The following is a 12666-nucleotide window of genomic DNA, read 5'->3' on the forward strand; positions in this document are numbered from 1 at the left end:
GAGCAAGCAACTCTTTAGGGAAAGCGTAATGTATAACACACTGCATAGCTGCACAGGGTCCTCCAATGCTTACTTAGTGTACAAATTCCAACATGTATATATAGAACAGTGCATGGCATCTAATAATTGTGGCTTTTTTTAAAGAAGCAAGCTTTTAGCCAGACAGGCAGGTATATTAACAATGTTGGCTTCTCATGGTAATGCCCTACACTGAGAACAAAAGATGTAGTGCGACCGTCGGAAGCCAATGTTGTAGGTCTACGTGTGACCACAGCTCCCATAGGAAAAGGTAACTATGGCTTCGATTGCGACCACACTGCACAGAATGCCATAAAGTTTACAAACAATGCATGCAGAGGTCCTAGTGAAAGTCATTTTGAAAGAATAATGCTTTTACCAATGTAAATTTAGTGTCACTTTTTAGTGTCCCTTTAAAATCCTAATGGCAATTAATGCCTGTGCCAAACAAAATGGTCCAGACTGTTTCTACACAATACCCAAACGAATTTGCATGTTTCTCCAAAAGCAAAAGCATTGCCAATTTTTTCCGAAAACAGGAGCCACAGTTTCCTAAATCGTTTCAGCCCAGTTCAGAAACCTGATTCGAACCATTTTGCTGCATCCAAAATTTTCACAGAGGAGCTCAAGTAAAATTGAACCAAAATGCATGAACCCAAACCACACTTGAAAAAAATTTATTGGACATGCTGGTCGAGTGACACAAAACGAAGCTCACCATCAAACAGCTGACGGTATACCGCAGTAGCTTAACAGCTATGGTGTGCTATGTAACGGGATCAAATCCAGGCCGCTGCGGCCACATTTCGATGAGGGTGAAATGCAAAAATGTCGCAGTGGGGGCACGTTAATATCCCCTGATGGTCAAAATTATTCCGAAGTTCGCTACTACCGAATGCCTCATAATAAAATCGTGGTTTTTGTAAGTAAAACCCCAGAAGTCATTTGTTCATTCATTCAAACATCTGACGAAAGTGTGGGCTGGTTCTGCACATTTCTATAATCCAAAATGAGCTCCCGTGTTTCTATAATGCAAAATAAGCTCCCATGATCTGTTTGACATCATGCTCATTGCTGTTAGTGGCATCCAAGCAACTACCCTGAGGACGCAGCAGAATCGCGAGACCGTTGTCGTTCTCACAAGGGTTCACTGGAATGACTGTCTCCTTTGAGATTATTGGGTGCACACCTCTGAATGTTCACTAAATGTGGCCTCCACACCCCCCAACCCAAGATTATTCCTTAATAAAACAAAAGTGCACTTCTTAGGCTATGCTGTAGACGGTACAGCAGTTTCATACAGCACCCAGAAGTCTTCAAATACAACGCAGTGCTGACCCAAGCACAATGGCCATGGTCAGGAAACAGCTAATCGCAAGTATCCTATTTTTATTATTATTATTTGAAGACAGTAGTCCCTGAACGCTTATGTAAAAACAAAGGAACGAGTTCAATACAACTCTATCACAGAGGACAGTGTTCTCGCTTGAAAATTCTCAAGACTGACCTGAATAGCATCTATGCAAGAAGAAACCAGGTTGAAGGATGCCGTGGGGCGAGCCACTCCCAGCCGCACAGGAGCAATAAGGGCATCCGCTGCCTCACATAACTCTTCTACTGATAATGTCACTAAAGACTGGAACACTCGTCGACACTTCATCAGTGGCTGTGTTGTGCCAGACATGCTGCAAAGACCAAAAGGCAACATCTCAAGCCAAAAGACAGTCCAATGCAACCAATGCGGTTACATCACAGAAACTGTAAATAATAGTTATATGCTTACCTGTCAACTTATACGCATTAAAATTTGTAAATATACCAAGGGTGAGACATTGAGGGGGAAGGGGATAAGTGGAAAGGAGGCGTGCTCCTTCTTTAAAGCTAGCCCTAAGCGCATGCCTTTTATGGGATAGTGATGCACTTTAAAAACGATGATAAACCCTTAGCTACAGCACACAAGCAATAGCAAATATAGAACAGCAATGATTGACAAGCATCTGATAGTTTTTACATCACAGTGACTTTTTCTGCAACTGCTGTTACCAATTGTGGTTGCTTCATGAACTTGCAGTGTACCTCTGCAATATTATTTAACCACCAACAACAGAATGTTTGGTACCAGCGAGCAAAACCTTTCAAAAACTTGACACAGTATTCAGAATATCATGGATGGACCCCAAATTCCTAAACATTACGAAAAATTCGGAAGAGCTGGCAGACATGTACTTAGTATCGCAAGCTGCTGACGTGCATGCCAAGTCCGTCCGGTACAGTGGACATGCACCACATTATGAGCGTGTAACCGACAACTGGGTACACACTGCAACGTCCACCATTCTTTCAATTCTCCATGTTGAACACAGGATAAGAACAGTCCCCTGCTGTCATTTTTCTGAGAGAGCATCACAGGTGCCTGATACACACTGTGCTTTATGTCATAGGATCATGGCATGGCCCACGACTACTGCACCATCCAGGCTAAATGGGGCATCAGTGGTTTGTGACAGAGAGAGTGGCCTTATGATCGTATGAGAAAACTCGCATCAAGCCCGATGTGCTACCACACTGGGCATGTTACAAATTGGCTGAATTAATATATGATGCAATTAATTATATTTGCTGCACTCAAGAAATTGAAGCTCAATATGGCGATTAATAGGCTTGAATTATCAATTAAAAACAAAACAAAAAGACAAAATTCTTGTGTCCATACTCCATTAGAAGGGCTAGAAAAGCATAAGTAAACCAATTATCGCATGACTTCCAACTTACAAAAATAAACGTTTTCATTATAATGGCAGCAGGGGTTGACAATATTTCCAAGGCACATTCTTTTAAGGACGTCACAGAACCTACAGTTGAACCCACTTATAACCATATTCAAGCGGCGAGAAATTCCCATTGTTATAACCGGGTTGCATGAAAACAGCAGAGGGGACAAACATTCGGATATTTTAATCAAAAAGAAAGAACTACTGTCGAACCCACTTATAACAATCCCAGATATAACACTTTACCAGTTATAACGACAACATTTCATGGCATTTAAGATTTTCCAATTGTGCATATTGAGCCTGCATCCATATATAATGAACATTTTTAAAAGTGCCGTACTGTTACGAGCACTTCCAACCCGGTCACAGGAAAAGGAGGGTTCATGCAAAGTTCCGAAGAACTGAAGCACAACTAAACTGGGCACATGGCTGTTTTGGAGATGCATCCAGTTCGTTTTATCCATCGGGAGGACAATTTCACTTCATTAAAACAAGGTTTCAAATACATGCGTGCCACATTTATTCAAATGTAGGCCGAGAGTTCTTTTTAAATAATCATATACCAAACTCTATGGTAGGCTTAGATTCAAGTATATTTTTTAATGCGCCAGTTTGTAATTGAAAATGGTGAATATGGTGCATAGATAGCGCCATCTAGAAAAGTCAGTATCGCAGCCACTATTAGCCGCACCAGTAGGCAACTGAAATACAAGAGTGACGTTGCTATTTTGACTTGTGTCATATCAGCGTGCAATGTGGCCCATCGCGTCGTGTTGTCGTAATGGCACAAAACAAGCGATGCCACTATAGTGCCGCTTTCGAACGAAAAGTTGTGCTGGGCACAGAGGCATCGTCAAACGGTGAAGCCAGGTGGGACTTTATCATCGATGAGAAAAATGTCCGTCGTTGGAGGGGGCAACGGGGGACGCTTTTTGCATGTGCCGCAACAAGATGACAGCGATAAGGAAAATAAGCGTGCAATAACAGAGAGGAGCTGTTCACCGAGATCGCACCGCGTTTCGATGCATGCGAGCTGCGCCACACTGTCTGCGCATGCATGGCCGCACGGACGCAAACTTGTGCACGTCCACAAGCATGTGTATGGTGTAGGCTATAGACGAGGCTAAAAAAAAAATTAAATTATGGGGTTTTACGTGCCAAAACCACTTTCTGATTATGAGGCACGCCGTAGTGGGGGACTCCGGGAATTTTTGACCACCTGGGGTTCTTTAACGTGCACCTAAATCTAAGTAAACGGGTGTTTTCGCATTTCGCCCCCATCGAAATGCGGCCACCGTGGCCGGGATTCGATCCCGCAACCTCGTGCTCAGCAGCCCAACACCATAGCCACCTATACAGACGAGGCTAGCAGCGATGATAACGTAAAGTGAGCTCGGCATGTGCATATTAAATAAATGCTGTTTTCATTTTGTGAACACTGTACTCATTTTTATGTTCAGCCTACATTAAAGATAAGTTTTAAATATTTTTCTGGCTTCAGGCACTCGGGGGTTGGCTTAGCATCAGGGCGGGCCTAGATTCAAGTAAATATGGCACTTCGTTATATCCATTATTTCATTATATCCAGTTTCATTATAACGAGGTTCGAGTGTAGCTGTAGAAGAGCGTTGGGAAAAAATGTGAAGGTACTGCAAATCCTATTTTCGGACCAAGGTGGTGTCAAATCTCAACTGCCAACACCAGCTAAAATGTTGTTAATATTTGCGCGTTCTGAGGGGTGAGTCCACATATAGTGAACTACTGACACAATGAATGTTTTTTGCGGAACTATGAAGTTAGTTATAAATGGGTGCAAATGTATAGCAGTACTGCTTTTAACAATACTCGAATGTAACAATGAGCAACTGCTGCACTGTGAACTTTTGTGCATGTTACTGTGAACTTTTGTGCATGTTCTATGGTAAAACAAACTGCTTACTACATTACAATTCAAACAGCGCTAAACGACAGGACCAGAATGAGGAGGAGACAAACACGGCGCCATGTCTGTCTCCTCCTCATTCTGGTCCTGTCGTTTAGCGCTGTTTGAATTTTATTGTTACCATGCAACACCAACTCGCCCAATCCGCTGCCCTTCTGCTTACTACAATTTTCGAATGCCACATTGCTGGCTATACCAATTAAATCTGGCTACTGGGTGTCTGTGCTGAAAACAAAGAAACAGGAAAAAAAGAACACAAGCCGCTTCATCACACCTGCCTTTGTGCTGTGCACCCTGCACATCACACCTTTGTCTCCTGTCTCCATTCCACCCCTCTGATATCGGCGAGAGGGAGGATGAGAGATGGGAGAGGGGCATGCGAGGCCGACGATGTGATGTGACAAAGGTGTGCCGTGCAGGGTGTGCAGAACAAAGGCTGGTGTGGCAAAGTGGCTCTTCTTTCTTGAAGAACTTTATGTGTATTTTTTTTCCTTTTGGTGTGCACACCCAGTAGCCAGATTTAATTGTTATAACTAGGGGTGTGTGAATATTTGAAATTTTCAAATACTACTCAAATATTAAATTTATAATATTCGTAGTTGCTTCAAAAACTTTGTATTCGAAAATTTCGGATATTCGAAAGGTTTCGGATATTCAGATATCATCGAATATTTGGAGGAATTCGATTATGCAAAACTTACTGAATAAGTCGACAATATACATGAAAGTACTGAAGCCATTCTATGATGATACTATGATCGCTAGTGCAGATAGATATCCATCACTTTCTGTTCAAGTACCAATTATTTTTGGAATGCTTGACTGCCAGAGCAACTTCAGTGGCATAACTGAATTCCATAGAGAAGTAGCTAGTTCCATCAAGGCAACATTCCCTTTGTATGGCAGAGGACAAGGAAGTATGCTTGGCCATGTTTTTGGATCCACGTTTCAAGTTGACAGTATTTAAAACCAACAAACAGAAGATGATGTAGTTAAAAGATCTGGAGCTTCAGGATCTCGCCTTATGTCCTACTGGGAATACGACTAACCCAGAAGCTAGAAAGCAAGAGCCAAAACAGTCTGCGCAGCTCTCCTGTGATGTTGGGGATGCTTTTGATGATCTTGCAAGTAGCCAAGCAGGAAACAGAAAACTTTCATCATAATGGGAAACTACTGCATATTCTGAAGAGGCATTACAAAGAAAAGACAGTAATTCATGCAAATGGTGGCAGACTGTGGGCTCCCTCAGGCACCCCAGTCTAGCCAAGCTTTACCTTAAATACCTGGCAATACCAGCCACTTTGGTCTCAAGTGAAAGAGCATTTTCAGTGGCAGGGAAAGTTGTGTCTGCTAAAAGGGAATGCCTGCTTCTTGAGCGTGTAGAACAACTCATCTTTCAGCATGACAACTTCTAATGTTTGTTGCGTTTTAAACTGCAAAATTTTGTGTGCAATACATTTGCGATGTGTAAAGCCAGTCTCGGTAATCTGTCATAACAGTAACTGTTGTGCAGATATTGATATTTTTGTGCAATCACACATTTTGTTCTAATAATACATTGTTTTCAGCATAAACATATAGTGAAATAAAAGTTTACTAGTGAAAAGCTTTTGTCTCTGATTATTCGATATTCGATTTGATAATCAATTCGATATTTGAAGCTAGATGTTCATATTTGATTTGTATTAGAAAAATTTGATATTCAAGCACCCCTAGTTATAACCAGTAAAATGGCATGGGAGCATTGTAAATAGCCATCTACTTTACCTTAAGAACCCATACAAAAGTTGACGGTGCATTGGCTGCATACTGTTATATCTGTTATATTGTTAAAACAGGTATCAGTGTAAGTGGGTTTGACTGTACTAAGTAAAATGTGGAACTGCTGTCAAGCCAATGCTTGATAGGGCTGCCACATGAAATTCAGAAGGAAAAAGTTGTGCACTTTGGCAAGAAAACACATCAGATCCACTCAACAATATCAGCATCAAATTTTCCTCACCTCTTCTTGCGGCTTGTATTGGGGGCCATTTCCGCAGACAGGATCACAAAAATGCGCGTGACACTGCGCACAAAGCGGTGGGCGACCTTACGTGCTTCGGCCGCCCGGCCTGGAATGTTTTCATTCTGGATCTCTCGTACAAGGGTGGTGAGCAGCGTGTCCAGCATCTGCAATCATTTTTGGCAACCACTGAGAACGCCAGTTTTCAAATGGTGCTAGACATAAACAGCTTCGCTTTAGTTACCTTTGAACCGACAAACCACTGAAAGAAGAGAGAAGAGAAAAGCCAAATAAAGGATGGGCAAGCTCGAAAACAATACGGTTGAACTGGAATATGGGAAACCCTGATAACGCAAATGATTCTCTATATCAAACAAGAGAAACTGATTGACCAATACTCGTGCAATGTAACTCACTTATAATGAACTAGACATCAAATATGTCGAACCCAGGGCACCTGCTGCAAGCACTGTAATGCCACTTGCATGTAGGGCAGCTTAATGCTGCTTACAAGTGTTCAGAGGAGTTACTTTGTTTTTTTGTCTTGCTTTCTATTTTCGATCATGTCAGCTAGAAAGCTCAGAAGCATGACCGATGAGCATCGAAACAACATCCGATCGAGTCACTTGCACGAGTGCTGCTGCATTGTTGTGCAACATAATTAGACCCTCGCCCATTTTTCTTACTAAAAAAATTGGGTGCGTGTTACATTTCTACTTTGTTCAGGAGCTTTAGCATTATTTCTACATTAGTACTTTGGACAGACAGAAAGTGGGCATGCATTTGATTTGGGAGCGTGTAAGTATCAGGAAAATATACTGCAAATGAATCAGCAGTGCGTTCTGACATTCTCTTCTGCATCTTATTTAATCTGACCTGCTGGATAATTTTATCAATTTCATCAGTCCCATCAGGGTTGAATTAATGGAACTTGACTATCTAACAATATTCTAACACCATGCATGTACCGTATTTACACGATTGTAAGTCGACCCCTTTTTTAAAATTTGGAAGTCTGAAGTTGGGGGGTCGACTTACAATCGAAACCAAAACATGGCCCCGCCAAAAAAAAGCGATACCAACGAGAGCTACAGGGTAGTTACAATTTTATGTTTGCTCTATGGTCCTACCCGTATCTTTTCGCTATCCCACGTGTTTGTTTGCTTTTCGGAAGGGTTTTTCAACATTTTTGAGAGTCTTACAGTGCATGCAACACTCATGGGGGGGTGTCAATAGTTGATGGAAGCGCCGCTGTTCCTATTTGCGGCGGCACCCTTAGAACGGCGGCGCTTGCGGGGAGTATCGGTAGTTCATGGAAGAGCAGACACCGTTCGCGGGTTTCTCTTTCTCTGTTTAAAGGCATTGGCATTGGTTTGACCAACTTTTTGACGCGCTCCACTTGACTGCCGGCTACGTGCTACTTCTATGCTTCCCCAGTCGTCACTAAGCAGGCCCACTAATCTTTCGGCACTCGTTCACAGCAGCGTTCAAGAGGGCTGCCATCCTTAACGCCGAAGAAACAAATCACTGCGCAGCGGGCCGCAATTTCGATGTTTCCAAGCGGGTGGTGCGAGAGTGGCGACTGCAGCGAAGCGAAATTTTCACCCTGTGGCGGCAAGTGAGAAATTTCCCACGTGCCGAAGTCTGCACGCTTTGCGGAGCTGTAGGCTAAGCTTGCGGCAGCGTCGCTGAAATGCGTGATCGGTCCCTGCCAGTGAAGTGTGACGTGGTCATGAAACAAGCCTGGACCTTCGCCTTAATTTTAAGGTTCTGCTCCGCCGTGAGTACGAGTGGGCAGAAGACTGCGAAATTACGCCAACCGGACCTGTCAAAAGAGCCTCCCTGACAGCTGCGTGTGGTTGGGTGCATTTGGCGTAGGCTGCTGTTCTGCAAGATGTCCTGGTGCGGTCGTTTGCCAAATTTGAAATTTCGCTGGACCACGACGCGCTGTGGGACCGCAGCAACGATGATGACAGCACTAGTGAAGACGAGTAGTCCAGTGACCATGTCAGCTACTAATAAATTTTCGTTATCGAATGCGCCCTCGGGTTTTTTTTTTTTTTTTTTTTCGGTCAAGCGATATGGGGGGGTCGACTTACATTCGAGTCGACTTACAATCGTGTAAATACGGTAGAACTTCAATACAGTCGAACCCATTTATGACGATACCAGTTTTAACAATATATCGGTTATAACAATGGGAACCTGCTGCACCATCAACTTTTGTACATTTTCTATGGTGAAACATCCTGCTTACTACAATGCCCCCATGCCACATTATCGGTTATAACGATAAGTCTGGCTGCTGGGTGTCCGTGTCGAAAGGTAATGGAACGCGAAATCCTTGAAAGGAGAAGAAAAAAATACGGAATTCCGGCCACTGCACGCTCGTACAATAGAACCTGTTCTACAGCCACGTGCGCCTCTCTCCCGTCGCCCTTCCATCCCTCCAAACACAAATGGGCTGCGCCCACAGCTCTAAGCCAGGCCACCCTCCGATACTTGAATGAACCGTGCCAACTGCGCTGCTCCCAGAATGCTTGCTGCCAGCCCGGCATGCCCTTCATCTTGCGCAGTTCAGCCAACGGAGTGAGTCACTCGTGCTTGTCATTGTTGGCTGCATCGAAGTCGTTCCCCGCCGCATGGTTTCCCCGCCTCATTTGATGCCGCCGAAACGGAAGATGGCTGATCCGCCCACTGATCATTGAAAATGCACGACGTTGCCAGTGAAAAGAAAGCGCACGGCTACAGATTTGGAAACAAAGTGCAATATCGTGCAGGACTACAAAAACGGTAAGAAGGTGTGCTATTTGTTCAAGTATGAGCTATCACAACCGACAGTGTCGACTATCATTCACTCCGCTCAGAAGTTCGACAAAGTAAAGTGCACACTAGACAACGGGCACAAACGTGTTCGACAAGGTGCCTATACGGAGGTGGAAGAGGCCCTCTACGAGTAGTTTCTTGGTGCCCATGCCACGAACTTGCCCGTCACTGGGCCGATTCTGGCCACAAAGGCGAAGCAGTTGGCGGCTGGGTACAGCGCTTCAAAGAGAGGCGCAGCATTGTTTACAAAGCCGTCACCAGCGAGGGAGCTTCGCTTGACGTGAAGGCAAAGTAGAAATGGGTGGAGGAAATGCTGCCCCGCATCCTAGACAACTACGCTGACGCCGACGTGTATAATGGCGATGAAACGGGACTATTCTTTCACATGTTGCCATCCAAGATGCATGCACGCAAAGGAGACAAGTGTAAGGGCGGCTAAAAGAGCAAGCTCCGCCTCACTGTGTTTCTGTGCGCCAACACGGACAGGAGCAACAAGTGACCCCCATTTGTCATTGGAAAATAAAAAAATCCATGCTGCTTCCGCGATGCTGCCGGGATGCTGGTACGCTACCGTCACAAATGCAAGGCATGAATGACGCGAGAACTTTTTGTGAGTGGATCTTGGAGTTTGATCAACATATCGAGCGACCTAACAAGAAGGTGGCACTTATCCTTGATAATGCTTGTGCCTAAGCTCTCAACCATGGAAGTTTTTTTCCTGCCACCAAACACGACAGCAGGCTTGCAGCCCATGGACACAAGCGTGATCGCCAACTTTAAGGTGATGTATCGTCGCCTTGTTCTGAACAAGTTAGTCTTGTTGATCGACATGGCCACACGGACAGGCAAGGAGCAACCTGAATTGAAAATCAATCTAATGGTGGCCGTGCAGTTTATCTTGGGTACGTGGTCCGAAGTGAGCGCTTTTATGGTGCAGAACTGCTTTAGGAAAACATGCTTTGTTCGAGGCAGCAATGATTTGTACGAAGCCTGTGAAGTTCCCACCGACGAAGTTACGCCTGAACTTGTCTGCTGTCGATGAGAATGCTTCAGAACTCGAGTTTTTACATGCAGATGACACATTAGAAACATCTGAACTTCCAAATGATGAGGCGACTGTCGCGAACGTGCTTGTGCCGGATAGCCACGGCGAGAATGACGACGACGGTGGCAATGATGCAGTAGGGCAGGCTGCCTCAATGTTGTCCTCACAGGAGGCCCTGCAGAAGCAGCCTCATGCTTCGTATAGAGTGCAAGTTTGACAAGAGCCTATCGTTCTCCCCACGCTGTACGCTTTGGGTGCGAGTGAAACTGTAGGAGGTGGCCTGGGAAGGATGGTGGTATAAAAGGGAAAGGGGGGAGCGAGCAAGGTAACACTATAAAGTGCATGAGGGTGGGGGGGAGCCAGGTTTTTGTGAGTCTTCTTTTTTGCTGAGCCCATACACAGACTGTGTGTCCTGTTTTAGAGGTAATTTAGAGGTAACCTGCCTCTTGCTCAAAAAATGGGTGTGCCAAGATGGTGTGTGCACCGTTCTCCAGCGTGTTTAGTACTAGGGTTTGCGTAATCGGAGAAGCGTTGGAAGCAAGAGCCAGACGAAGCATTTGTTCCCCACTGCCGACGCTTTTCATGGTGGGGCCTGTCCTACTGCGGGTGACACTATCAGCCACGGGGGGGGGGGGGGGGGGGGGGGGGGGGGCTTAAAGTGGACACAAAAGTGTGGCTGGCTTTGCTTCATACTGTATCGCCAATGTGAAGATATTTTATCGTCGACAGGACATGAAACCATATCTTTCGTCCCCAACACTAAAATTTAACAAAATGAATCTTTTTCTTATTGAAAGAAATCAGCTTTTTCTGACTGCCCAATAATTCAGAAATTCTTGCAGACCCTTCTATATATAAAAAAAAATCTATTGGTGACTACACTTATTTGCATAAAGGGTAACTTTTAATGTAACAAAATTTTTATATAACAAAGCAAATAGCTGAATTCACTAACCTCGTTGCATCAAGGTTTAACAGCAAAACGAAAGAGGCCCAGAAGCAGCCGTTCTCACCTCAATACTGCATTTCACCAGCAGGCAGTGCACAAACTTGTCAAGCAGGGCAGTGCCATTTTGTGCTACAAGGTGGGGTTGCTGGTCTTCAGGCACAGAGCCACCAGCAGCCAAACGGGAAGCCACAGATTCATCTTCCTTGTAGCCAGCCATGATGGTGGTCTTGATGGCATTCCAGTCATTTAGGAGCCTTTCAAGGGCGCGTCTTGAGAAACGTGGAGGCTCCAAGTCATGGTCCGGCATGTCAGGCTCTGCATAAGGGGATGGCAGAGGCAAGCAGACTAGTCAGCACGTTAACAAGAAAAACAGCTCACTACAAATGCTATGGAATATAAACAGCATTTCAACATTATGGATTCCGGTAATTTGTGAGCACTATCACTGATCGTAAAACAGGGTTTGTAGCAGCAGAAGCAAAACAAGTGTTTACGAGAATTTCCAAGGCCCTGACAAGGTATTTTCAACATCATCAATACTTCTGCTCGTCTACTTTCCTCTGTGCACCCACCCCTTCGCCTTAAACCCAAAGGAGACTAGCATAGCAAGCCAGAGCCCCATGCTAACTCTCCTCGCTCTTCCAATGGCCATGGCTTCAAATAACAATTGTACCATTAAACCTTTCCTTTGTGGGCCTTTAGAAAATCTCCCCAAGCATATTGTTTGCGAAAATACTGCATTACACAACACATAAATAATACAAATGACCACCGTAATGACGAATTTCCTCTGCACCCTGCGTTTCTAACCAAAAAGGGCAACCCATAGTTCCAGGTAAGAATGCCATCTCACCCATCTCGGAGTTCGAGATCTTCCGGGGGGCACTAGAGCGGGATCTGGATGGGCGATATTGTCGTTGTTCCACCAGTTGCCTTCCAACTGTCTGTACTAGGAAGAGCAGGATATTTTCCCCCCTGCAGCAAGAAAGTTAGTATGAATGTGATAAAGAAAGCTTTTACAGTCAAATGAAAGGCGGCACTTGCGAACAAAATAGAAGTAAAAGAAAGAAAGCACATTTACACATTTGAGTTAAATTGTGCGTTATTCCA

General features: G+C 44.5%; 1 protein-coding gene across 10 annotated transcripts in view; it reads right to left on the minus strand.

Annotated features, from left to right (window-relative positions):
- Nucleotides 1-12666, minus strand: part of hyd (E3 ubiquitin-protein ligase hyd) — a 141334-nt gene that overhangs the window by 70223 nt on the left and 58445 nt on the right. For all 10 annotated transcript variants that reach the window (XM_075695788.1, XM_075695785.1, XM_075695787.1 and 7 more), the window contains 4 exons: nucleotides 12410-12531; nucleotides 11621-11871; nucleotides 6737-6903; nucleotides 1526-1703 (listed from right to left, as the gene is read on the minus strand). In XM_075695788.1, the coding sequence (XP_075551903.1) occupies nucleotides 1526-1703; nucleotides 6737-6903; nucleotides 11621-11871; nucleotides 12410-12531 (718 nt within the window). The remainder of the gene's footprint in view (nucleotides 1-1525; nucleotides 1704-6736; nucleotides 6904-11620; nucleotides 11872-12409; nucleotides 12532-12666) is intronic.

This window comes from Dermacentor variabilis, chromosome 6 (genome assembly GCF_050947875.1).
Source record: "Dermacentor variabilis isolate Ectoservices chromosome 6, ASM5094787v1, whole genome shotgun sequence".
Classification (NCBI taxonomy): domain Eukaryota; kingdom Metazoa; phylum Arthropoda; class Arachnida; order Ixodida; family Ixodidae; genus Dermacentor; species Dermacentor variabilis.